General features: G+C 45.3%; 1 protein-coding gene across 1 annotated transcript; it reads left to right on the forward strand.

Moving 5' to 3' along the window:
* Gnl2 (G protein nucleolar 2) lies at positions 1 to 27487 on the forward strand. Its single transcript, XM_051171350.1, has 16 exons — positions 1 to 160; positions 4845 to 4929; positions 5908 to 6002; positions 7531 to 7670; positions 10619 to 10803; positions 13173 to 13239; positions 14160 to 14318; positions 14779 to 14892; positions 17384 to 17512; positions 19122 to 19226; positions 19936 to 20094; positions 20919 to 21032; positions 24007 to 24464; positions 25096 to 25175; positions 26301 to 26386; positions 27299 to 27487. The coding sequence occupies exons 1-16, from the start codon at positions 97 to 99 to the stop codon at positions 27449 to 27451; spliced, it is 2193 nt and encodes a 730-aa protein (XP_051027307.1). The 5' UTR covers positions 1 to 96; the 3' UTR covers positions 27452 to 27487.
* Positions 27488 to 27773: the final 286 nt, after the last annotated feature.

Here is a 27773-nt window from a genome sequence, read left to right on the forward strand (position 1 = left end):
GGTCCAACGTGTTTCACACAGGTCGCTTTCCTGGTTGGGAAGTTCTGAAGTGGTCTACCTCGGGTGTTGCAGAGCGGTGTCGGTACTGTCGGCAAGATGGTGAAACCCAAGTACAAAGGACGGAGCACCATCAACCGGTCGGCGGCCAGCACCAACCCGGGTACGGCGGGCCGGGCGGGACCAGGCCGCGGGAGCCCTCGGGGAAGGACGGCCCGGCCGGTGAGGCGGGTCCGGGGTGTAGGCACCTGCTTTAAAGTTGGGGGACGCGTCACGCCAGCCTCTGGCAGCCCTGCGGCCTCTCAGGCCGAGGTGTAGAGAAAGGCAAGTGAAGAGGGGACTAAGATCCTCGAGTCCTGGCGTAAGCCTGTCATCCCAGCACTCGGAAAGCTGAGGCAGGAGGATCACGAGCTAGAGGTCACTTGGGCTACAGGGCACAAAGTGGAGTAGGTTGACCCAGGGGCCTTTTACCCTTGACCATAACTTGTGTGCCACCGTAACTCTGACCATATAGTGATAAATGGTAGCTTTGGTCCTTGGAGTCAGACAGTGCGTAGGCACCCACAGGTAAATATGATCTCAATAGTGACGTTTTGAGATACGATTAAAAAATACCATCTACAGAGTGAACAAAATAAGCCTTAGAGGAGTCCCTCTCGCTTGGATTTAGCTACTAAAACCGTGTTTAAATATGGCTTGGACAGCAGGGCAATGGTGGCACATGCCTTTAATCCCAGCACTCGGGAGGCAGAGGCAGGTGGATCGATGTGAGTTCAAGGCCAGCCTGGTCTACAAAGCGAGTCCAGGACAGCCAAAGCAGAGAAACCCTGTCTCAAAAAACAAACAAACAAAATACGGTCTTGACATAGGTGGGCTTAGTGGTGGTTCCCTATACTTCCAACAATGAGAAGGCAGAGCAGGCAATTCTCTGAGTTTGAGGTCATCCTGGTCTACATAGTGAGACTGTCTCAAACTAAAAAAAAAAAAAATTTATTTTTTTTTAGGTATACTCTTGTGTCCATAAAGCTTCAAGGATAGCTGGCTTCGGTGTTTTCTTGTAATCTGCATAGCTAGGTTTTTAATTAGATTAGGGGCTGAAAACACTCAAGGAGGCTGGAGAGACCTGGGAGGGTAAGAGCTCTCTCATACGGCTCTTTCTGGAAAAACCAGAGTTCAGTTTCCAGCGTCCAGTTTAGTCAGCTCTCAAGCTACCTGTAACAGCTCCAGCTCCAAGGGGAATCTGATGCCTCTGGTCTTCCAGGCATCTCCCCACACCCGTACATGTAGTTTTTTGTTTGTTTGTTTGTTTGAAGTCCTCAAGCATGCTGTTTATGTAGCTGCGCCAAATGAGCCTATCACGAGTTTAAAGTTGTATTCCTTTGCTACCTTTCATAACAGTATTTAGTCATAGGATACTGTTCATTTGGAAATACACTTAGGATGGGCTGGTAGTTGGTCTGATGTTTTTAAGCAGAGATTGTTTATTAACAGTTTTAAAATACAAATGGAAGCCTTGGGGATTAGTAGAAAGATACTCAGGAGAAGAATATGTAGCCAGGTGTGCGTGCGTCGTGTGTGTGTGTGTGTGTGTGTGTGTGTGTGTGTGTGTGTGTGTGTGTGTGGACTTCTCAGTAGAGAGTTCTAGTGACTAGGTTTTATTTTGGATTTTCTCTTAAAATTTGGAGTAGAAGGCTGGAGAGATGGATAGCTCAGTGGTTAAGAACGCTGGCTGCTCTTCCGACTTCAAGTCCCACCCCCTCAAAGGTGGCTCACAGTTGTCTATGGGATCCAGTATGCCCTTTTCTAAGTTGCAGATGTACATGCAAACAAAACATAAATAAGATACATAAAATACAAATAAATAAATATTAGCTGGGTATAGTAGCACACGCCTTTAATCCCAGCACTCAGGAAGGCAGAGACAGGTGGATCTCTGTGAGTTTGAGGCCAGCCTGGTCTGCAAAGTGAATTCAGGACAGCCAAGGCTACACAGAGAAACCCTTGTCTGGAAAAACAAAGAAAAAGAAAAAGGAAAACAAAAAACAAAGGGGCTGGAGAGATGTCTCAGGGTTAAGAGTGCTGCTGATTTTGCAGGGGGCTTGGTATGATTCCCAGCACCCAGTGATGCTGACAACCATCTGTAACTCTAGTTCCGAGGGATCTGACACCCCTTCTGGCCTCCTTTGATACTCTGTTCATTTGGTACCACAGACGTGTGGGCAGGATCCCCCTCCATAAGATAGAAATAGAGTTACTAAGGATTTAGGACAGGAGAACTAGTTATGAGTTCACACACAGAGGGTTTCTAGACACACGCTCCTAAACTCAGTACTGTAAGCCATAATTTGTGTGGAAATTAACCCAACTTTAGGAAGCGTCAGCATTTCTTGAAATTTAAGACTACAAATAGAAAGGCGGTGGTGGTGCACGCCTTTAATCCCAGCACCTGGGAGGCAGAGGCAGGTGGATCTCTGAATTTGAGGCCAGGCTGGCCTACAGAGTGAGTTTTAGGCCAGCCAGGAAGGACTACACAGTGAAACCCTATCTGAAAAAACAAACAAAACAAAAGGGCGTACAAATAGCCCCTTTTAAAAAATATCTATTTACTTTACGTATGAGTTTTGCTTACATATATGCCTGTATACCTTGTTCACCTCTATAGATGGTTGGTGCTGGGAACTAAACTCAGGTCCTCTGTTCTCTTAACTGCTGAACCATCTTTCTGGCCTAGACCTTTAACTATTTTTAGACAGGCTCTCAGTGTGTCACCTCTGACTCACTGTGTAGCCAGGGATGTCTTTTAAACTTCTAATCCTCCTTTCTAATGCTGGAATTATAGTCTGTGCCATGGTAGCTGGTTTGTGCAGTATTTGGGATCCAGCCTATTTCGTTGTGTGTGCTAGGCAAGCATTCCACCAATTGAACTCCAAGATTATTGTGGACATAATAGCACTTAGTTAAACTTGTTAAAGATGGGAGCTGATTTTATTTGACCAGTGTGATTGAGGATTAAAAATCAAATGGTGGCCAGGCATGGTGGCGCACACCTTTAATCTCAGCACGCAGAAAGCAGAAGCAAGAGACTCTGTGAGTTCAAGGCCAGCTTGGCCATTACAGTGAGTTCCAGGACAGACAGAGTTAAATTGTGAGACCCTGTCTTTAGAAAAGAAATCAAATGGCCAACACAGTCAGTTTCTCTCACGTTGGCCCTCAGTTCTTGTCATCATAACGTCCTTCAATTTTTTACTTACATATTCCTTTCTCTAGAGAAATAAAAACACCAGAATTCTGAAAAAAAAAAAATTAATTTGTATAAAGCTGAGTGAGAACTTTGATGTTAGATATCCCAAAGTCCCTTTTTATTACAGATACTTTTTCCATTCTGGGCCACTGCAAGTTAAATGGGAAGAGTAAGATTCCCAGATGGCAGAGTCCTAAGTATGACGTGTCTAGATGAATGTAGCTGAGTGTGCTGTAGAGTCGTCTTATGGGGCTGTTTATGCTGGTGCTCCGGATGGTCCTTGAAGTCCTTGTTTAAGAAAGGGTCTGGAACAGCCTTTGGTGGCACAAGCCTTTCATCCCAGCTCGCAGGAGGCAGAGGCAGGTGGATCTCTGAGTTTGTGGCTAGTTTGGTCTACAGAGTGAGTTCCAGAACAGCCAGGGCTACACAGAGAAACCTTGTCTTGGGGTGGGGAGGATAGGAGAGAGCATAGGCGATTGGGGGGGGGGGTCTGGTAGCGCACTCCTTTAATTCCTGTACCCTGAGGCAGAGGCAGGCTGGTCTCTGTGAGTTTGAGGCCAGCCAAGGCTACATAGTGAGACCGTGTCTCAAACATCACAATTGAAAACACAGAGGGTTAGCTGGGCACTGGTGCAGCATGCCTTTAATCCCAGCACCTGGGAGGAAGAGGCAGGAGGATCACTGTGAGTCCAAAGTGAGTCCAGGACAGCCAAGGCTACACAGAGAAACCCTGTCTTGAAAAACCAAGAAAGAGAGAGAAAGCACAGAGGGTCTGGAGTGCATGCTAGCTCCAGAATAACTCTTTGAGGATTGGCTCTGTGTAGTTTTTTTCCTTCCTCTCTTCTTTCAGGTTTACCAATTTTACAACTATGTTTTTGCAACTATGTTTTAAGATTAGAAAAAAAATTTTATGTGTATTTGTGTTTTGCCTACATGTACATCACTCTATGTGCCTGGTGCCTGCAGAAGCAAGAAAGGGGTGTTAGATTCCCTGGAACTGGAGTTAGACTTGTTAGAATATAGGAAACCGAACCCTAGTGTTCTGTAAGACAGCTAGTGCTCTTGATGAGTGAGCCATCTCCCCAGCTCCTTTGAGGTGGGGGTTTGCTTATTTATTTGTTTTTGGTTCTATTTAGTTGTTAAACTGAGAGCTAGATTGGTGTCCTTCATAGTTGAGAACACAGAATGTGATCAAATGTTTGTGTTAAAATACTGGGTCTGCTGATTAACAGTTATATGACTTTGGCACAATGTGACTGCTCGCTGTGCCTCAATTTCTTAGCCTGTAGCACGGCAAAACATATCCCTGTATATGACAGTTGTGTGGGTTGAGATAAGACAAGTAATGGGGACAGCATGGTGCTGGTGCCAGAATCAAAGCTGGTGGTATTAGCATCGTGTTGTCATTCACAGTTTTTGGACATTCAGAGGTGGGATCCAGCTTCGTCATACCTCATTCCCATAGTCATTTATTGGAACAGCTTATGGAGAGAATAGACATTCTTTGGTAAGGTTAGCTTGGCTAGGTGGGTAAACAGTTTGGTACATTTCGGTGACTGTATTTTAACAATTATTGGATATCTAATGGCTTCTTGCCCATTTCTAGATCGAGTACAAGGAGCTGGTGGCCAAAACATGAGGGACCGGTCCACAATTCGGCGCCTGAATATGTACAGGCAAAAGGAGCGCAGGTGAGCATTGGGCACAGCCAACTTTTCCTTTCCTTCATGCCCTGGATTTAAAACTTGTATAGCCTTTGTTCTCACCCCTACTTTTTCCAAATAGGAGTAGGATGTTTTTAAATGCCATCTCATAGGAGTGTTGCTGAGTTACACAGTTAATATGGTTAAAGGCATGGGTAGTAGATGGCGAAGCACTGATTACAGTTAATACGGTTAAAGGCATGGGTAGCAGATGGCGAAGCACTGATTGTTTCCCAACACTTCCCAGCAAGTAGCCATCCTGTTCCTCTTACACTGCTCTCCAGCAGTGTTGTGTCAAATCCTAGCTAAATACCCATCAGCCACAAGTACAAAGTGTATAGGACTATTTATGAAAGCTGCCAGGAAACTTGGCTTTTAGAGCCAGACTTCAGAGCCCAGCATTGTGGCACGAGGCTGCTCATCACAGCCCAGAGTTCTGCTGAGGCAGCCTCCACGCCAGGACTTGCTGAGGGTGGCATTTTGCTAGCTGGTCTTAATTTGTTTGGTAATTAGATTCATTTCTTCTAAAAGTTATGTGTAAAACACAAACGTCAGTAACCTAACCTGCCTTAGTCGCCCACTTTGCAGTTTGTTTTAGAATTTTGAGTTCCAGGATAAATCACCCTCTACTTAAAATTCATTTAAACCAGCCTTTAAATAATTACCAAAAAACTCAAGTATGTGATTTTTTTTTAAAAAGCAAACAAACAGTAAATGGATTTTTAAACATCAGCGTTGTTACTCATCTAGCAGAAATCATTACGTGCTCTGTTGCAAGAGGTTAAACAGCTTTTGGGCAATCTGTTTTAAATGTGGAAGGACTTTTTGTTTACTGAAGTCTGTATTTCATGATCATTTTAAATCCCCCCAAAGTCCTTTTGATGGAAAGCATGTTCTGTAAGCCAGACTGTGCTCTTGCTGCCTTTCTTCTGTCGTCAACCCAAATCTGTTATTTCCTCAATTTAGGAACAATCGTGGTAAAGTGATTAAGCCACTGCAGTATCAGTCAACTGTGGCTTCTGGCACAGTGGCGCGAGTGGAGCCAAATATTAAATGGTTTGGTAAGTATCGTCTTGTATCTCTATTCTATGAAATGTATGTTGAATGGAAAAGACTCAAATGTTGAAATGTCCAAAAGAAGGTTTTGGTGAGTGAGACTGCCACTGGTTATGAAAAGGGAGTAAAGAGTATCTCAGTGGGAAAGGAGCTGCCGGAAGCGGTGGACTGGTCGCGCTGCTCCTTTGGAAGAGAGCTCATTCTTAGTTGGACCACAGAGGGCAGCTAGGACCCTCCTCATGAAAGCATCTGCAGACCTTGGACCTTCATCTCTCCATGTCTAGTTGCCTGGGGAGATGGCTGTACAAGAAGTCTTGCAGCAGCTCTGACCCCTGTACTAAGTGCAGGTGGCCCCAGCCTGTCACTAAGTTAAGTCCCTTTGATGGGCTGCCCCCTAAGAACTAAAACAGAAAGAGAATCAAAATTCTGTTCAAAGACAGACTTGGGGAGCTCAGGAGAGACTGCTTGCCTGGTATGTGCAGAGCGCTAGGGTCTGTCACCATCACTGTAAAAGGAAATAAATGTTGATGTATATGCATGTCAGCGAAGACTGTGGAGGGATGATTTACCATTGAGCTGGCTACTGGGACTCCAGGTCCAGAGAATCCGAATTTTGTATCAAGTTGTGTGTGGTGCTAGAAGCAAGTTATTAAGACTCTGCCCCTTAATTTCCTGATTTCTAAAATGGGTATAAGAATGGTCCTATCTCAGGGTGGTTGAGATAGCCCTGTAATCCTAGAACGTGGGAGTTGGAGGCAAGAGACTCAGACGTTCAAGGCTGGACTACATGAAACTGTCCAGAAAAAAAGAGGGCCAGTGAGGTGGCTCAGTGGTGAAGATGGCTACGCTCAAGCCTGACAACTGAAGTTCTGTGTGGAGCCCACATAGTAGGTGAACGGAGATAACCAGCTCCTGCATGTTGTCCTGTGGTCTCTACACAGGTGTATGGTGTGACTGCCAGGTAGTGAGCGTGAGCCGTGAGCCTTCAGTCTGCCCCTGCTGTTGCTGACTGGATGCTTTGTTCAGCATCAGAGGTCTAGCATTCTCCGGGTGCTTTTGCCTTCTTGTACGTGTCCTGGATTCCTTAGCAGTCCCTTAAAGCCCTCTTGGCTCTGCGCTGTGGGGTGCCCTCTCTTCTGTGTGAGTGGCTCCAGATTTGGGGTTTTGTTTGTTTGTTGTCTGTTTTGTTTTTTTGCCAGGACTGGCAGGAACTAAGACATTTGTCAACTCTCAGTTCCTTCAGTGATGTTTATTTTTTGGTTTCATCCAGTCAGGAAGTAGGGCTCTGAAAACTGTTGAAATCCTTTATGTGTGAGTTGGTATATGAATGCCTACTGTGTGATTGTGAGGGAGGCACGCTTCCCCCCATTTCTGTGGTTTTGCAAAGAGTTCTAAGGAGTGGATGGATGTGCTGACATTTGGGTGGTTGAGATGGTAGGATGACTAGCATTGTGCCTTCCCCTGACACAAGGCGGGGTGCCAGGCAAAACCAATCTCCTTAATAAATGGCAATGTTCTCTATCTGTGAAACAGGAAACACTCGTGTGATCAAGCAGGCATCGTTACAAAAATTTCAAGAGGAAATGGATAAAGTTATGAAGGATCCGTACAAAGTTGTCATGAAACAAAGCAAGTTACCAATGTCTCTTCTGCATGATCGAGTCCAGCCTCATGTAAGATGCAGTGCGTTATTGGTGCGGTGGTGTTGGGGCCAGCTCGGGGTAGATACCGCCTTAGTTTGTCTTTGACTTTGATGAACAGCAGTGTGAGTTTTATGAGGCTTGGGCTCTCTCCATTGTCCCTCTTGGTGTGAATTGAGTTCAGCCCAGGAGGTGCAGCACTGTGTGGATCCAGGCAAGGCATTCTGCCTTCACGCATCCTCTCTACTATCCTTAGTGAGCTCTCCAGGAACCTTACCTCCCCTGCCATGTTGGGACACAGCTGAAGCACCTGTAAGCGCCTGGTCTAATAAGTGTGCAACACCCTGGCTAGTAAGACTAAAGAGAGGACAGCTATTAGTAACGTCATGTGTGTGTGTGTGCATGCATGTCTTCACATGTGTGTGTGGAGGCAAGAGGACAACCTTGGCTGTCATTCTTTAGGCACTGTCTACCTTTCTTCCTTTCTTTTGAGGCAGTCTCTCTCTGGCCTGGAGCTTACTAAGTAGGCCAGCCTAACTAGGCAGCGCCTGGCGTTTCCAGTGATGGTTCATCATGTCTGGGGAGATGTAGAGTGTTGGGTAAGACAGAAGAAGTCCTTCGGTATTTTGTGAACTCCTTGGAGGTTTTTCCAGCTACAGGAGAGAAGAGTGCTGTTGAGATTGTTGGTTGCTGGAGCTGTGTGGAGCAGTAAGGGCCGAGTCTGGCCAGAGTAGAATGAGTTCATAGGAACAAAGAAGTGGCTTCATGTTTGCTTGCACGTTTTTAACTTGCATTGAATAATAATTCCCAGAAACATAACCAGTGCACATGCTTCAGTGCCAGTCTGAGGAGGGGAGGAAAACATCGACATGCATACAAGGATTAAACAGTTCAAAGAAAAGTGTTTACTTACAGAACAAAAATCAAAAGCAAAACTGCCTATTGCCTCAGGTTTTGTCAATTATGTTGTGTTTTATGATGGACTAGAAGAATGGCACCTATTAGTGGAGGGACTGTTTTCTTTCAGGGAACCATATGAGCGTAATTCATGAACCACAGACAAGTTGCTCATTTCCCCTGTTCTCTTTGTCTCTTCTCCCTAAAGCCATCTTCTGACCAGCTATTGAATCCATTTCTGGGAAGAACAGAGGTTCTATTGTGGATTTATTGCTCTGTTGCTTCTTTCAGTTGTTCGTTGCTTAGATATCTGATGTGTGGAATGAGGGAGCCTTCAGTTGCAGGAGTCGGCTAATGTTTTGATGCGGGAAAATACTCAGAATAATTGGTGGGCTTTCTGCGTTGGCTTTGAAAACTAGTTTAATCCAGTGGCTGTGGTATGGTATGGACTCTAGTTTTGAGATGGTTCTACACAGGGAAGTCAAGTCAGATATGCTTTAACTTTTGCTCATTCAGTTCTGTGTATTAGATGTGTTTCTGTAGCAATGTAGTAAAAATAGGTTTGTATGAGACTTTAATTGTGTAGTATTATATTAAGCTATTTGGTTCAAAACCATATGCTTCATAGGTTATAAGATTTATTTTAGATTTTATTTTGTGGGTATTTATGTATGTCATGTGTATGTACATGTGAGTACAAGTGCCCTCAGAGGCTAGAGGTGTCAGATCCACTGGTATTGGAGTTATAAGCAGTTGTGAGCTACAAGATGTGGGTGATGGAAATTGAACTTTGGAAGAGCAATATGTATTCTTAATTGCTGAGCCATCTCTGCAGCCTGGTTGTGAGATTTCTAAGAATAACTTTCACTCATGCTTGATTTTTAAACCTGAGATTGATTGTGTATGTCATTTGCCTCTACCTTCCATCTCCCTGGCATTACAGACTTACACCATTGTGTCTTTTTATATGGCTTTCAGGGATTAAACTGGGTCTTCACCCGTTGAGACATCTCCCCAGTCCAGTCATACTTAATTTTTACTCATTGGCTTTAGAGCCCATTGCCACAGAAAATGCAGTTTTCCTTGTAGATGATCCCTTCATTAGAAGACAGCAGGGGAAAATAAGCTAAGAGGTCAGTGAGTCCAAGAAAATGATGGTCGAGGAAGTTGGAGGGTCAGTGGATGTTTGGAGGTGTGGTGGGACTGTCCATCACTCATGAGCTTCCTAGCTTGTGCTGAGGGGAGGAAGGTGTGTTTTCTGTTTTGTTTTGTTTTGTTTTGTTTTGTTTTGTTTTGTGTTAAAGGAGAGTCTCTGGAGCCTTTAACAGTCTGTTACCTCAGACTTTGACTTTCATCCTGCTTCAAGAATTCCTGTGCCTGTAACTCCTTTACAGGCGCATCAAGTTCTAGTTAGGATCAGGTTCCTTTTATCACATCTAACCTATTATTCTGGACTTTTGCTAGATGTTTTTCATCTGCAGAGTTTCCATGTGCATTTAATAAAAATGTTACCTAAATTAGGGAGAATGTTATCTGAAACTAAAATGCATCTTATAAAACAAGCAATTCCTTTTAGCTATGAGAGAAATTAATTTCCAAGAAAAAGTTGGCATTTACAGTTGGTTTAAAAAAGAAAAACACACACACAAATTTGACTGATTGTCCTTGACAAAACCTGTGAATTTGGCAAATTTTATACACTTGTTTGAAAGCTCCAAAGAAGGGTCAGAGAAGATAAGTTAATTTTCATCTTTGTTGCCTTGACTGCATTTGACTGGAGTCTGTGCTGGGTGAAGGAAAGCAGAGTTTAGCACATCTCATGTGGCCGTTCTTACTTGGTGTCTGTGTCACTGTTAGAGTTCTGCAGGGAAGCCCATAGCCTTTCAGGATAGAAGAAGCCCTTGTGCAGTTTAAACGTGCATTGCAGACTTGAAACTGGGTCTGTGCTGTTGTAGGTTTTGGTATGGCTTGAGCTTCGGAAAAAGTAAACGCAGACATCTTTTCCCAGGTGGTTTTTTAGCTTTTTGCTTTGGCTCCATGTTTTCCTTTCCTGAGACTTACTTGTTCCTCTCCTTTGTCTTTAGAACTCAAAGGTCCACATTCTTGATACTGAAAGTTTTGAAAGTACATTTGGCCCAAAGTCACAGAGAAAGCGGCCAAACTTGTTTGCAAGTGATATGCAGTCCCTTCTAGAAAATGCTGAAATGTCCACTGAGAGCTATGACCAGGGCAAGGACCGTGATTTGGTGACAGAAGACACTGGTGTAAGGTACGCATTTGAGATTCTCATCTTTGCTGCTGTTCTACAAGGTTTTCTCGGAGCGCTTCCTGCTGGTGTGGGCTGTAGTGATTGCATTCACAGCTAGCTGCTTCTCCCCTCAGACTAGAGGCATCAATGCAGTAGAGGCCAGACCAAAACCAATTTCACACAGCTTCATCAGTACATACCCCTCTTCATTCCCAGTGTCAGTGGGGTACACTGTCATCCCTAAATTATATAATGTAGTTAAGTTGGAAATGGACACTTTGGCTTCCTGGGTCTCTAGACCACTGTAGTTTATGGTTGATCTTTTTCTGACTCTCCAATGAAAAATATGAAAAAGTGGTGAGCCTGTATAAAGGTCACGGGGTTTGCTTGTTTGTCAAAATTTGTATTATCTTATTTTTTATGTGCATACATGTGGGTATGTGATGCCACAGTGCATGTATGAAGGCCAGAGGAGTTGATTCTCTTCTTCTCCCACATGATCCTGGGGGTCTGATTCAGGTAGTCAGGTTTGGAGCAAACATTTTTACTCATTAAGCCATCTTGCCAGCCCTTCGTTGTTTTTTAAGTTAGTGCAGAAAGTAATAGGTTTTCATTATGGTGTTTTATATGTGTGTGTCCTTTGTGTAATGAGTGGTTTTTGTTTTCATTTTATATTTGTTTGGGAGAGAAATGATCGTTAGCTTTCTTATGGGGATTATAAACTACTAATAGCCTGGACATGGTGGCACACACTTTTAATCTCAGCACTCAGGGAGGTAGAGGCATGTGGATCTCTGTGAGTTCAAGGCTAGCCTGGTCAACAAAGTTAGTCTAGAACAACCAAGGCTACACAAAGATACCCTGTCTCAAAACAAACACAGAAAACAAAACAACAAAAAGCCCCAAGTTACTTATAGGGATCCTCCCCCAGACCCTCTTTTGTGAGATAGGGTCTTACTATTTAGCCCTGGCTGACCTGGAACTCACTGTGTAGAGTTAGTACGTAGCTTCAAACTCACAGAGATCCTCCTGTCTTTCTCTCCCAAGTGCTAGGCTTAAAAGCCTAGCCACCAGAGTTGGAGAGTTGCTCTTCCAGAGGTTCTGGGTTCAATTCCCAGCAACCACATGGTGACTCACAAGATACTGGGAACTGATGCCCTCTTCTGGCATGCAGGTATACATGCAGATAGAGCACTCATATACATTAAATAAATAAATCTTAAAAAGAAAAAGCATGTGCCACCACATCTGGCTATAGTTGTCTCTTTAATTTACAAACCAACTTTCTAAATAGACTCTAATTGTGGTGAGCTTTGCTGTTGGCTAGTTGTACTGTCTCCAGGTCATCAGTGACACTGGATCTTCCTCATCCTTAAGGGTTACTGAGATCACCTGGGAGGCAGAGGTGGGCAAATCTCTGAGTTTGAGGCTCCCTGGTCTACAGAGTAAGTTCCAGGAGGGATGGGTGGTAATGGAGCACACCCTTAATCCTAGCACTCAGGAGACAGAGGCAGGCAATCTCTGAGTTTGAGGACAGCCTAGTATAAAGAGCAAGTTCCAGGTCAGCCAGGACTACACAGAGAAATCCTGTCTCCAAAAGCAAACAAAAAGGATTATGGAAAGGATTAAAGTCACGATATCAAATCAGAGGGTATACCGACTTTTGATAGGCAGCTGCTTCCTTGTCCTGCAGAAAGGCCTAGCGTCTCTTGGACAGTGCTGGAGAGCTCCTGTTCTCCCCACATCCCTTTAACAATGTGTAGGCTGGTTTGCTTGTCTCACAGAAATGTGTGGCCTGAAGACTACAGTAGTGTTCTCTCATTGCTGTTGCCACCTCATCTCAATAGAGGTAAGAATAGGTCCTTTGGGAGCAAACAGACCATTGTGAGCCAGCCATGTGAGTGTCAGGAAATGACCTGAGGTTCTCTGCAGGGTCTGTTGAGCCATGACTCTAGCACTCTACCCCTTTCTACTTTTTTTGATACAGGGTCTCACTGTGTAACCCTGGTTGGCCTGAAGCTCACAGAGATTTGCCTACCTCTGCATCCATAATGCTAGAATTAAAGGTACATACCACCAACCAGGCAGTGTCCTTCCTTTTTAAGCCATGTACCACTCCCGGTTTATCTGCTGTTGGATGCTTTGGTGTAGTGACTTTGAAAATTCACTTCGATATGTTTTAGAGGGGTGTGTGTGTGTTTCATTTTTAAGACAAAGTCTTATTTTGTAGTCCTTGCTGGGCTGGAGCTTAACTGTGTGGACTAGGCTGTCTAATTCCCAGAGCTCCGTTGACTACATCGGAATGCTGGGGTTACAGGCATGAGCCCTCACAGTTTCCTTTTAGTCTTGATAGTACTTCAGTTGCTCATTCCTGGTTCTTTCTTACTTAGAAATGAAGCTCAAGAAGAGATATACAAGAAGGGACAGTCGAAAAGAATATGGGGAGAGCTCTACAAGGTAAGGCTCCTGGTGCTCACTGCGCAGCTCCTGGCTTTTATGAGCTTGCAGGTAAAATAACTGAACGACTAAAGATCTCAGATGAAATAATACTCTTCTGCCCGATCATCCGCTTCCCTCCATGAAGGAAATGTGATGTAGCCACGTGCATATTGCTGTGTGCTTGAAAGGAAGAGCATTTGTGTTAGATGCCTCAGTCTTCCGAGAACTACCTATTAGGACGCTGCCCCTCGTAGTTAGTGCTGGCTGCATAAGAAGTTGTAAGTTATTGTTGGCCATGGCGGCACACGCCTTTAGTCCCAGGCCTCAGGAAGCAGAGACAGGTGGATATCTGTGAGTCCAGGACAGCCAGGGCTGTTATGCAGAGAAACCCTGTCTCAAAAAACCAAAGTGGAGGGAAAAGAACAGAAAGTGTAAGTTACTTAGCCTCGCTCTCTCATTCTGTAAATGAGAGCACATGTCTGGGAAGCCTGCTTGCCTGGCTCTGTGGGGAAGGGAAGAAAGGCTTTGTGCTGCCCTGGTCCTTTTGACCTGACTGAGCTTTGTGTCTGTAGGGAAACAATAGAGAAGCTGCAAGCATGGCCAGGTAGTTAAAGTCATAAAAGGAAACTAGTACCATAAAGTAGACTAAGTACATTTAATTTTCTGTAAAATGTACAAACCCATACATAATGTCCAGTACTTAAGAATCAGAAGGATTTGGTCTAAGCCAGCTTTCCTGTTTGAAATTTGACAAATTTTGAATATTCTTAAAAAGCTTTTAAGTGCACATCAGTGGGCATCAGATTGGATGTCTCCCACTCTCCTCACTAGACTGTTTGCGGTTGCTTCTAAATACCATTTTATTCCTTTGGGCTCCCTGAAGCGGCCGCCTTACTTCATATACTACAGCCAACTGTTTTGCCCTTTTGGGTTTGTAGGTAATAGACTCGTCAGATGTTGTAGTTCAAGTCCTGGATGCTAGAGATCCGATGGGTACTCGGTCCCCTCACATCGAAGCCTACCTGAAAAAGGAAAAACCCTGGAAACACCTCATTTTTGTACTCAATAAGTGTGACCTTGTTCCAACTTGGGCAACGGTAAGTTTAGCTCATGACCTAAACCCACTAGGGCAGGGTGGTAAAGTGTCACTCTCTTGGGAGTGTAGTCACTGGCATGTCCTTACTGAAAAGAGGGACAACATGTGTACTGACAATGGGCAGAGCCACCTCCCGTCCTCTGGCCAGGCGCAGCTGAAAGATTCTGTGTCCCCTCAGTGGAGGCAGTTGCCAGTCACCAACTGCTTCCCCATTGTGTTCCATTAATTGCATTTAGTAGTTAGGTTAGCTTTTTTTAAATATTGTTTTGTAGTCAGTTATTAAGCGAAAGACAAAGTACTAACTGTCAAACTTGAAAGAGCATCTCAAAGAATTATAGCTGCTGCCTCCCTTAGGCAACACTGTATTTGAAGCCATCCAGTAATTCCAACTCAGAATCTTCCGAATATTGTAAAAGAAAAACAAGCTATAATTTACCAGCATGTTTTCTTCTCCCCTTTAGAAACGATGGGTTGCTGTGCTCTCCCAGGACTATCCAACACTGGCTTTCCATGCCAGTCTCACTAACCCCTTTGGGAAAGGAGCATTCATTCAGCTTCTGCGGCAGTTTGGGAAGGTAGGGAGGCTGCGTCTGCTGGAGTGGCGGAGCTGAGTTTATATGAGGAGTTGGCTTGTGTGTCCAAACTTGCTAACTTCAGGTCAGCACTTGGGAGGTTGAGGCAGGAAGATCAAAAGTTTGAAGTTGCTTGGCAGTGGTGGCGCATGCCTTTAATCCCAGCACTTGGGAGGCAGAGGCAGGCAGATCGCTGTGAGTTCGAGGCCAGCCTGGTCTACAAAGAGAGCCCAGGACAGCCAACGCTACACAAAGAAACCCTGTCTCCAAAAACCAAAACCAAAGCAAAACAAAAATAACAAAAACAAAAGTTTGAAGTCATTATGGGCCGCATAATGGAATCTGTCTCAGAACAGCTGTTGACTTCACTTCTCACTGTTATCTAGAGGTATAAAAACTCATAGGCCCTCTGTATTGGGAGGGATCTGAAGTGTTTTCTCATGCCACTTTTGCCCTTTCTGACATATCTCTAGCACCTAGTGGTTCAGCCTTTGCCAGAGGATAGTTGCCCAACCCACACCCTGATCCCCATCACATGAGGGACACCCTGGAACCAGATCCTTCTCTTTTGCCTGGCTCTAGCAAAGCGCTCCTGCCCCTCCCTTCCTCATTTCCCAGAAGCAATGCCGCTGACTCTGAGCCATCACTCCTGGCATTCCCTATATGCTGTTAGTACACATTTATGGTTTATTTCTTGATTCTCCCAACTCTTCCCCACAGTTTGACATACTTATTAAATGTTTCCTGCTATAAAATTTTAGGGCTAGATTTTTTTGTTGGGATGTTTTTCTTTCTTTTGTATCTTTATTTATTCATTTACCTATTAGATTTATTTATTATTTATTATGCATGTGTGCCTGCTCTCCAGAAGAGGACACAAGATCTTATTATAGATGGTTGTGAGCCACCATGTGGTTGCTGGGAATTGAACTCAGGACCTCTGGAAGAACAGACAGTGTTCTTGACCTCTGAGCCATCTCTCCAGCCCTATTTATTTATTGGTTTGTTTGTTTATTTATTTATGTTGGCCATTGAACCAAGAAGCTCAGCCAGAAGTAGCTCTTATGCATGCTCCCTCTCTTTCTCAAACTCACTCTTTTATGAGGGAGGGTTTCATTTTGTGGTGGTTTGAGACCAGATCTCACTGTGATCCAGGCTGGCTTCATATTCACTGTGTAGGTGAGGCTGGCCTTGAGTTTGCAGCAATCCTCCTGCCTCAGCCTCCTGTTGCTGGGCACGATTAGGTTACTTCTGTTCGTCTTCCCTGCACACATCTTTCACTCCCTCTGCTTTCCCTGTACTACAGCAGCAGTGTTGGGCTGACTGTCACTTGATGTTCACAGTATTCTGACTGAAGTGCCATTCAGAGCAGCCCACTCCTGCTGCTCCATGCAGTTCTCTGCTAGAAGTGTCTATCTCCTCTTGAGCTAATTTGTTTTCTTGTTTCTTTGAATGTTTAGCGTTTGAGCAGACACTCTGGTAGAGTACTTGGGCAAGCAAGTACTCTCTCTAATGAGAACTGGCTGCTCCCAGCCTGTGGTCTGCCTTTAAGTACTATGATGAGCACAGTGGCACGAGCTTGTAGTGTTAGCCACTCAGAGATAGGGCACCCCCTTCCCTCCCCCCCCAAAAATCACTTTAGCCTAGGAGTTTGAAACTGCCCTGGGCAACATAGAATTGGTATAAATCAGATGGAAAGCAAAAGGCCAGCCGGGCGTGGTGGCGCACGCCTTTAATCCCAGCACTTGGGAGGCAGAGGCAGGTGGATCACTATGAGTTTGAGGCCAGCCTGGTCTACAAAGTAAGTCCAGGACACAGCCAGGGCTACACAGAGAAACCCTGTCTCCAAAAAAAAAAAAAAAGAGAAAGAAAGAAAAGAAAAGAAAAAGAAAAAAGAAAGAAAGCAAAAGCCCCCACAACTCTGATAGGCTCTTGGTGTCTCTTTGGTTGTGGGAACTGCTGGGTAGCTAGATTGTTGGGTGGTGGATCTTACTGAAAAGTGTGTGACTATCTTCAGAAGAGTCTTCCAGTTTCTAGATTATCTGAGAGCCCTGGGGAGCAGGGTGGTAGAGGACTAGTCTCACTGCATGGTGTTTAGACTTGGTTGGGACTTGAACACTTGCCTTTTGCTCTGCCACAGGCAAGGTTGTGATCAGACTTGCATGTCTGGAGTGGGAACTCTTAGTCTCCTTCCCTAAACATGTCTCTCCTGTGGATGGTGACGCACTGAGATGAGGAGATGGTCAAGCTGCCACGTCCTGATCTACGTGTTGTCAACCTAAAGTGAGGATGCTTTACATAGATGCCTGAGGACATGGCCTACTTGGGACGTGTAATGCACGTGGCTCACTCGGTGGGCTTGTGTTTAGTCTTCGCGTCAAGTTGAAGTTATGTGAATGGTCCTTAACCAAGGAGCACCGTCTGACCAACCTGAGGGAATGTATGGCTGAGCATGTGATTGATAGGTATTCTTTTCCTTCTTTTTTTTCCACAGTTGCACACAGACAAGAAGCAAATCAGTGTTGGGTTTATTGGCTATCCAAATGTAGGCAAGAGCTCTGTGATAAACACATTACGATCCAAGAAAGTTTGCAATGTGGCCCCCATTGCAGGAGAAACAAAGGTACGTATGGGTTCTACTCTACATTTTCTTCCCTTCCCCCCCCATCCCTCCCCCTCTCTCCCTCCCTCCCTCCCCCCATCCCTCCTTCCTGTTCTTCCTGCCTTCCTTCCTTCCTTTTTTGAGGCAGGGTTTCTCTGTGTAGCCCTGGCTGTTCTGGACTCACTTTGTAGACCGGCCTGGCTAGAACTCAAGATTTCCTCCTGCCTCTGCCTCCCGAATGCTAGGATCAAATGCATGCGCCACTGTGACCAACTCTACATTCTGTTTCAATAGAGGGTTGACTGTTTAAGATGCGGAGACCACGCAGGCCATGATGGTACACACATTTAGTCCCAGCACTCGGGAGGCAGAAGCAGGCGCAGGTCTCTGTTTGAGGCCAGCATGGTCTACAAAATGAATTCCAGGATAGCCAGGGCTTCACTGAGAAGCCTTGTCTCAAAAAACCAAACCAACCAAACAACAAAAACTCAAAAGATACGGAGATCTCCCCTCTCTCTTTTCCTTCTTCCTGTCCTCTTCCTTACTCTGACAGTACTTGGGGTAAATCCCAGGACACCTAACACACATGCTAGGCAAATGTTCTGCAGTGAACATGGTACCCAGTCCTTGTCTGCCTTTTAAGACTGAGCATGCCTTGTATGCTAGTAGGTGGCTGTAATGTGATTTGGTTGATGGCCTATATTTAAGTCTTCTGTAAATTGCCACTGCCACCTTTTTTTTTTCCTTCAAGATTTATTCATTTTTATTTTATGTGTATAAGTGTTTGGCCTGCATGTATAAATGTGTGTGTGTCTGTTGCCAACAAGGGCCAGAAGTGAGCACCAGACCCTCTAGAACTAGACTGACTGATGGTGTGAGCTGCCGTGTGGGTGCTGGGAACTGAACCTGGGTCCTCTACAAGAGCAGCAAGTGCTCTAAACCACAGAACCACCCCTCCAGCCCCTAATTGCAACCTCTTGCTTTGATAAAAGCAACCCAAGAATATTTTGTGTATGAGTTAAGAAGTAAAGAAAGCTTGATCTTTAGGGCAGATTCCTGTATTTGCAAGTCAGTAGCTGCAACACAGAGCTTTTGAAACAGCATGAGTTTGCCTAGTGGCAAGGAAGCTAACAGCTCTGTACTTCAGAGGGGTCCCCCCCTCCCTGGCCCCCCCCCCCCCCCCCCCCCGTTTTCCAAGACAGGGTCTCTCTGTGTACCCTTGGCTGTCCTGGACTCACTTTGTAGACCAGGCTGGCCTCAAACTCACAGAGTTTGCCTCTGCCTCCCCAGTGCTAGAATTAAAGGCATGCACCACCACCCCAGCTTTTAAGACTTGGCGAGGTTCGCTGTTGTACTTTTACACAACACCAAATGGAAAGCCTGCCTCTGCCTTATTCTTGGATTCCTAGTAATAGAACTCTAGTTTGTGCATGGTGGAAGTGTGTCACACTTGGCCTAAGTAAAGGACCTGGCTTGGTTGTTCAGCACAACAGGTCAACCACAACAGGTTGCTTTTCTCCAGCCTTCCCTCCCTTCCACTCTTTCTAGTGTAATACCCCAATATCACAGATTAGTGAAGTTAAGCTCCCAGTATTTGACCTTGGCAATACTGAGCATTTCCTGTCTGCAGGTCTGGCAGTATATTACCTTGATGCGTCGTATATTCCTGATTGACTGCCCTGGCGTGGTTTACCCTTCTGAGGACTCAGAGACCGACATTGTGCTCAAAGGAGTGGTGCGTATTTGGGCTTTAACAGGTCTGTTTTTATTTGTGGGGAGCCCAAGTATCATTGCTACTCCTGTTTCAGAAGGCAGTTTGGGGTCAGCCTGTCTAAGCAGACACAGGAACGTGATGCTGAACAGAGCAGCCTCCTTTTCACTCAGCCTACCTCAGGAGGTTGAGGGGCTGTGGGCATGTCTGGTCAATGTCATCCCACGGCAGTGTGTAGTTTCCACATGGGCTCCAAAGAGAAGCAGGGATTGTTTATGCTTAGTGATAATTCATCTTCGAGGGTTTATGACGTGAGTCATCTTGGAGTCCACTCATTTCCTCACGTGTTTCTGAACATGACTGAAAACTTCAAGTGATCCCCCTTAACCAGAACCATGCTTCTAACATACCTCCTCTGCACATTCCTTCCTTTCCTTCTGAAATCCTTTTTGTGTTCTGGGTTCTGAGTAGCAGGCATCTTAACTATTCCTGCCAGTGGGTGACACAAAGCATTCCCGGTTCAAACTGCCTGTGGAGACCACAGTCAGTCTGTGGTAAAGTAGGATTAGAGTTGCTCTCTGGGCTCCATGCTGTGGTCAGCTCTCAGTGCTGCCCCTTACCCCTGCCAAGTTCTCTCAGACAGACTCCAGCACGCCCCACTCACCTTGTGATACAGAAATCCATTTTCCTATTTGTGTAGAAGAGTTGAACACAGTATTCTATTACTCTCTAGGTTCAAGTTGAAAAAATTAAGTCTCCTCAAGACCACATTGGTTCTGTTCTTGAACGAGCAAAGCCAGAATATATCACCAAGACATACAAGATTGACTCCTGGGAAAATGCCGAGGACTTTCTTGAGAAGCTAGCTTTCCGCACTGGGAAGTTACTGAAGGTGAGCTGTAGTGAGAATTCTGAAATTTTGGTTTCTTTAAAAAATGCAGAAATACTTACACCTCAGCACTCAGAAGGCAGAAGTAGGTGGCTTTCTGTGAGTTCAAGGCCAGCCTGGTCTACAAAGCGAGTCCAGGACAGCCAAGACTACACAGAGAAATCCTGTCTCAAAAAACCAAAACCAAACAAACAAAACACAGAAATGTTATAAGAATATTTTTCATTTTAATCTCAGGTGTGGGGATATGGGGCTGCTTTCAGATGTCCTAAGCAGCTGCCTATGGTTTGCCTTATGCTTCAGGAGAGACATAGTTTTGCCAGCAGCACATAGTTTCTGTGATTGTGTGACATTTGGGATTCTAGGAACTTTTCAGAGGGTCTATAAATTCTAGAGCCCCAAGAGATGTGGTTGGTGGTCATTGGGAGGGGGAGGTGGTTGTAGTTTGTTAGTAGTCCTGCTCAAAGAAGAAACAAAAGGAAAGAAGTTAGATTCACGGCTCTCTCACTCTATTCTTATTTCTCTCCTATCTAGTGATAGGGTGTAAAACTGGTGGGAAAGGGAAGAACCGACAAAGTAGCATAGACCAGCTAGCTACAGTGAGCCAGCGTCTTTGGGGATTAGGACTGGGACACAAAGTAGCATAGACCAGCTACAGTGAGCCAGCGTCTTTGGGGATTAGGACTGGGACACCCAGACCTGCCATTGCGAGAGCAGTAGGAACTGTGTGAGCTAGAAGATGAGGGGCTGCCAGCGTGACTCAGGTGGCCCTCGTGGGAAGTTCTTATGCTTTTTGGGTTTAACTGGAATCTGTCTTGTCTTTTCAGGGTGGAGAGCCTGACTTGCAGACTGTGGGTAAGATGGTTCTCAATGACTGGCAGAGAGGCCGGATCCCTTTCTTTGTCAAGCCACCCAATGCAGAGGAGCCGACAGTTCACCAGGTAAAAACGGGGGGAGCACAGCTCCTGGAAAGTGGGGTCAAATGACCCTGATGTGATGTGACCTATGGTTGTCTCCCTTTATGGGGCATTTTCTTCATCTTTGGTACGTGTGTATCATTCCAGAGAGCCCTTTTATAGACTTGCTGAAGAGCAAGCATTAGAGACAAAGAGCAGAAAAGTAAGACAGAATAGTGGGTATAGGTAGCAGCCTTTGGGGATGGGAGAAGAAGAAAATATTTGTTCCATGTTTGTTTTCTGTGAGAGCATAGGTGTTGCCAAAGTTCATTTATGAGGAATCCTTTATTCATACCAGCCTCGGCCACAGAGAACAGGGAGTGACAAGGAGCCCTTGCCCTAAAGAAAGCCAGAGCACAAAGGAAGGGAACAGGAACAGTAGAATTGATACCATCCTGGCCAGGAGGACTGAGCTGGGACGTGGACAGGAAGCTCCCTGCTGCCCAATAGCTCTTACCCTGAGAGTGGTGTGGCCCAGGGCTCAATCTTAACACTTGACTTTTGTGTTTCTACGGTCCTTTTCAGAACTCAGCAAGTCTTTGGAAGTGATGGCTTTGGGTTTTGTTTTTGTGCTTATATCAGGGTGGAACTCCTAGCACTCTGGGCACCAGAGGGGCTGCTGTGAAAAGCAGCAGGTCGCCAGGCGTGGTGGCGCACGCCTTTAATCCCAGCCCTCGGGAGGCAGAGGTAGGTGGATTGCTCTGAGTTCGAGGCCAGCCTGATCTACAAAGTGAGTCCAGGACAGCCAAGGCTACACAGAGAAACCCTGTCTCAAAAAACCAAAAAAAGCAAAGCAAACAAACCAAACAAACAAAAAGCAGCAGGTCACCACCCTAATGGACTGAGAGTTTAGTGAGGGGAGGAGGTTAGGTATGAAAGTACTTATACAGATGTGCGGTGGTGTCATGTATGTCTTTCCACTCCACTTCTGCAGTTCTCTTAGCTCTAGTGAGGTTCTGATTTTAACTTTTGCAATTAGTGGAGACCCCACAAGTCAAGGGCTTGAGTCCACAGCCTGTTCCCCCTTAACATCACAGTTACACTGAGTCAATTACAAATTCAGGGCTCTGGCATGTGATTTGCTACAGGAACAACACAACTCAGGAAAGTACTTTATCTGTGATTACCAGTTCACTGCAAAAGCTAAAGATCAGAAAAGCCCAACGGAACCATGCGTAGGGAGAAGGCAGCAGCCTCTGTTCTTGCACTGGGTGGGCACATCAGTGTCTTGTCCTGGAGGAGTTTTTTATTAAGTAGGTGAATCAGTGGCTACAGATGATTCAGGTGAGTCTCTGGCCCCTCTTCTCTCCCCAGAGGTTGGAAGTAGGGCTATGAGTGTTCCCTGGAGCGACCAGAGGATTTAGGAACTCCGTGCCAAGAACATTTTTATTATGCTGAATGCAGCCAACAGTTGATGGAGTTGAGGGTACTGCAGACTCCATAGGATATGGTGTTGAAGGAGTCAGAGGGCTTTTGCGTGGAGCTTGGGGAAGGCTTTTGGGGAAGAAGCACTTTCACAAAGATCTGCCGCCCCGCCCCCCCCCCCAATACAGGGTTACTTTGTGTAGCCTCGACTGTGCCGAACTTGCTTTGTAGACCAGGCTGATCTTGAACTCACAGAGATCCACCTGCATCTGCCTCCTGAGTGCTGGGACTACAGGCGTGCACAACTATGCCTGGCATAAAGACCTGACTCCTAAGCACAACTATGAGGCCTTACTCAGTGCCTCTCCTTTTTTTCTTTTTTCTTTTGGTTCATCCTTTTTTGTGTCTGTGAAATACTAATTTCTCTTTGTTTGTTTGTTTTAATTTTATTACTTATACAATATCCTGCCTGCATATGTGCCAGCAGGCCAGAAGAGGGAACCAGATCACATTATAGATGGTTGTGAGCCACCATGTGGTTGCTGGGAATTGAACTCACAACCTTTGGAAGAACAGCCAGTGCTCTTAACCACTGAGCCATCTCTACAGCCCCGAAATACTAATTTCTTGAAGACTGGGAAGGTATAAATCATCAGATGTGGTGGATTGTACCTTTAATCCCAGCAGTCATGAGTGGGTTTGGGGGTTGGTCTATAGAATTAGTTTCAGAATAGCCAGAGATGCACAGAGAAACCTGCCTTGAAGGAAAAAAAAAAAATCTAGAAATCATCTCACTACAAAATGTACAAAACTTCTTAAAAGTTATTATGTTTATGCCCATGTGCATATGCTGGGTACACACATGCATACCCTGATGCACATGTGGGGACCTGAGAACAACTTTGGGGGGCTGAATCTTTGACCATGTGGGTGCTGGGGGTAGAACTCAGGTTATCAGGTTGGGCAGCAAGTGCCTTTATCTGCTGAACAAATTGGCCAGCTCAAACCTTTTATGCAGTTTCCTGCATTTTATGGATTCTGGACTTGTTTAGCATATTACCTAGACACTTTGGAGAGTCATTATATGAGTCTAGGTCACAGGGATAAAACTATGTGTATGTGAAATACTCTGGAAAGCTTGGCAATGCTGGGTACCTACAATAGGCCAGTCATCTCAGTGTTTCCAGACTCAGTGCTCATTCTGAATTTGGGCCTGGAACTCTTCTTTGAAAAACTACTTCCCCACACCTCTCCTTATATTTCGTGGTCCTCTTTTAGCCTGGCTTCCAGTTTCTTGGACTTGTGCCTTCTATTTTTCCATGCGCTTCCTCTGCCCCCTTTTCCTGATATCCAAAGACAATGCTCATTGTCAGTTGGGTCAGTACCCTTCCTCTGGAACCACAGCTCTGCTGTCTGCCGGCTTGAGTTACATTGGCTCAGAGTAGATGACTGGTGCAGTTGAAATTCGAGGGTCTCCCTCTTGGCTTGGATGTGAGAGGAGAACTGCTCATCTGAGAGCTGGTAGAAGTTGAAGCATGGTTCTCCTTTCTGATCTCGTTTTTTCCCTTCTCCTACCTTCCCTTCTCCTCAATAGCTTCCACCTTCCTCACCATCAGAAGGTCCCACAGAAACAACCCAGAACCACCCAGAAGAAGAGACCAGAGAAACCGTAGTTGAAAGGTCAGACTCTGTCATTGAAAAGGAGCCAGAAGTAGACCGTTCCCAGGATGCAAACTCAGAGATGCAGCAGATCATTGCACGGGTTCGCCAGAATTTCGGCAAAATCAATGTGGGGCCTCAGTTTTCTGAGGATGACCTGGTTCCTGTGGAGATGTCAGACATAGAAGAAGATCTGGAAAGCCTTGCTGCAGAAGAGGAGGAGCAGGAGCAGGTAGAGGCAGGAGAGAATGCTGAGGAAGAGCCTTCTCAGCACTTTCAGGAAGAACCAGTAGCAAATGACACCCAAGCTGTCATTAAAGCCCTAGACGAAAAGATTGCCAAGTACCAGAAGTTTCTAAATAAAGCCAAAGCTAAGAAGTTCTCTGCCATCAGGTAATATCTCTTCCCCTTCTCCTTCACTAGCTTGCCTGTTCATTTTGACTGGCTGCGAACATTCGCTTTGGTGTAGGGGTTCTAAAGTACTTAGCATGGAAGCCAGGGCTTGTGTCTGCCAGGTAAGTGCTCTACCACAGGGAGCTAGTAGACGTTGCTTTTATTTATTTATCTTGGAGTAGTTTTTTTCTTTTTAAATCTGTAAATTTGTATTTAACCACCTGAAGTACAAGGAGCTTGGTTACCTACAATTTTAGCCCAGGAACTGTTCAAACTACTGGGCACTGGCTGTTTCATCCAATGATCATCACAAACATGGTGGAATTTCCTTTTCTTCAACGATGTTACACCTCAGGCTGGAGAGATGGCTCAGTGGTTAAGAGCGCCACCTACTCTTCCAGAGGTCCTGAGTTCAATTCCCAGCACCCACATGGTGGCTCATAACAATCTATAATGTGATCTGATGCCCTTTTCTGGCCTGCAGGTGTACATGCAGGCAGAACACTGTATACATAATAAATAAATAAATCTTTAAAAATAAAAAAGAATGTTACACCTCTCCAAACTGGAGTTGTCAGAGCAGTTAAAAAGGAGTACCAAGCAGCTTTGTGACTTTGCTTTTATTTTTCAGAATATCCAAGGGCTTGAGTGAAAAAGTTTTTGCAAAATATGAAGAAAAGAAGAAAACATCTGCAGAAGTCAGTGATGAAGGTGAGATTGATGCTTTGAACCATGTATACGTGATTTGTATTTTTTGATTTTTTTAAAAAAATATTTCTTTATTATATATACAGTATTCTCTTGCATGTACACCGGCAGGTCAGAAGGAAGCACCAGATCTCATTATAGATGGTTATGAGCCACAATGTGGTTGCTGGGAATTGAACTCAGGACCTTTGTAAGAACAGACAGTGCTCTTAACTTCGGAGCCATCTCTCCAGCCCGTATACGTGATTTGTAACTTCAGGATAATTCCCTCCATCGAGCAGATACTTAGCATCCGGAACCACGTTCTACTTACCGTGTGCATTGGACTGTCTACTTGAAGCTCTACACATTTATTAAGATCAAGTTGATGGCTTAGGAATATTGCTTTTCAAAAGTACATATTAATAACTTTATAGAGTCGAAGAGAAAATTCTATAGAAGAATTTGGGCAGGAGGTCTGTCTTAGTTATTTTTCTAGTGCTGTGATAAAGCACACTATGGCCAAAGGACGGGTTTAACTGGGGCTTGAGTTCCAGAGTGATAGGAGTCCATGTGTCGTGGAAGGGAGCATGGACGCAGGTGGGCGGGCGGGCAGGCACCTACTGGAGCTGACGTCCCAATCCACAAAAAGAAAACCAGGCATTAAGGATGGCTGGAGGCTCTTTTTAGCTGCAAAATCCACCTGTAGTCTTCTAGACAGATTTCCTTTTCTTCTTTTCTGTTTTTTCTTTTCTTTCTTATTTTCATTCTGGTTTTTCAGGACAGGATTTCTTGTGTAGCAGAGCTTTGGCTCTCCTAGACTTGCTTTGTAGAACAGGCTGCCTCTGCCTCTCGAGTACTTGGCTTAAAGGTGCATGTCACCGCACCTTCTAGACAGTTTGGGAATGCTGTTTTTCTTTTCTTTCTTTTTGTTTTTGTTTTGTTGTTGTTTTTCGAGACAGGGTTTCTCTGTGTAGCCTTGGCTGTCCTGGACTTACTTTGTAGACCAGGCTGGCTTTGAACTCACAGAGATCCGCCTGACTCTGCCTCCCGAGTGCTGGGGATTAAAGGTGTGCGCCACCACACCTGGCTTGGAATGCTCTTTCTATTGTTAATCTCCTCTGTGTTTTATGTATCATTTGTGTCCAGCACCCACGAAAAAGGGAAGAAAGCGGAATGCACAGATGGAAGAAGAACCTTCAAATAAAACTCAGAGGATGCTGACGTGTAAGGAAGTAAGTACTCTGTGTCTTTTAATGAGACACAGGCACAGAATTCCACCCAGGCGTAGTGGTGCGTGCCACCATGCTCTTAGTCCCAGCACTGGGAGGCAGAGGCAGACCTGGTATACACAGTGAGTTCTCAGACAGTCAGGGCTGCATAGTGAGACCCTGTCGTGGGGGAAAAACAAAACAAAGAGCAGTAGAAGTCCATTTTGAAGTTTGTTACTTGCATTTATTTTATCTACATGACACGATGATGAGCACCTGGAGTTCAAGGACAACTTGTGGATGGAGCTTAAGCAGTCAGGCTTGGCAGCAAACACCTTTACCCCTGAGCTATCTCTGCAAGCCCTGGTTATCCTCAAACTCGGGCAGTCCCCTTAGTCTCGCAAGTGTTGGGATTACAGGCGTATGCTATCATACCCAGCTAGAAGTCCAGCTTCTAAGACCCATTCTTTCTGAAACAAATCAGCGGTTAGAGCTGAGAGTCCTAGGAACCCCACTTATTAGTGACCTGGTGTAAGTAACTTAATTTGGTCAAGAAGTGGCCCCATCAGTCATTAAGACTGGGAGTTAAGTTTCAGAAATTCTAGATGACCATCCTCACACCTGTGTCCTGGTTGCCCACAGGATTGGATGGGTTTGTTTGGTTCCAGGGAGTGACACACAAAGAGTAGAGCTAGTAAAGGCAGGCGGGTGACTGACCCTTGGGAAGGGAGCTGTGCAGAGCTGAAACAGCCCCGCTTGGGAGGGAGTGAGGGCTGAGCCAGAGTCTGCTGCTGGTCATCAGTGTGAGGTGGACCCTCCTCCAGCTTTGCTTCCTTTGCTGTGGGAGCTGCACAGGTGTGGAGAGGGCTGCAGCTAGGCTCTTGTTTCAGAACTGTCTGTATCTGACTGGTTCTCTTTTGTTGTGTTTTCTTACAGCGGAGGAGAGCAGCACGGCAGCAGCAATCCAAGAGAGTTGGTGTACGCTACTATGAAACACACAATGTGAAAAATAGAAACAGGAACAAAAAGAAGACAAATGACTCAGAGGGACAGCAACAGAAGCACAAGAAATTCAGACAGAAGCAGTAACATCTAGAAAGCTGTTTATTAAATTATATAAAAATACGCCATTAGGAACTGTGTTCATTTTCTCATGCCCAGTTGGCATCTGTACGGCACACCCACTTCGGAAGCTTAGTGGTTGATGCTGTACCCCAGTGCTAGTTGGCAACAGTAAATCCTCAGCCCAGAAACAGTACCTGGCCCTTAGTTCCTCCAGGTGTGACCCTCTTGTGTGTGTCCACAGACATGTGTGTTTCTCTCACGTTGCTGAGCAGTGCTGGGGCTAGGAGCGCACAAAGCTGTAAGAGCACAAAGTATTTCAGAGACACTAGTGGTGAGGCTTGGAGAA

This window comes from Acomys russatus, chromosome 29 (genome assembly GCF_903995435.1).
Source record: "Acomys russatus chromosome 29, mAcoRus1.1, whole genome shotgun sequence".
Lineage (NCBI taxonomy): Eukaryota > Metazoa > Chordata > Mammalia > Rodentia > Muridae > Acomys > Acomys russatus.

Coding starts and splice junctions, on each gene's coding strand:
- Gnl2 (XM_051171350.1), top strand. CDS start 97: ATGGTGAAACCCAAGTACAAAGGACGGAGCACCATCAACCGGTCGGCG. Junction 161..4,844: donor GGCGGCCAGCACCAACCCGG/GTACGGCGGGCC, acceptor GCCCATTTCTAG/ATCGAGTACAAGGAGCTGGT. Junction 20,095..20,918: donor GCACTGGGAAGTTACTGAAG/GTGAGCTGTAGT, acceptor TTGTCTTTTCAG/GGTGGAGAGCCTGACTTGCA.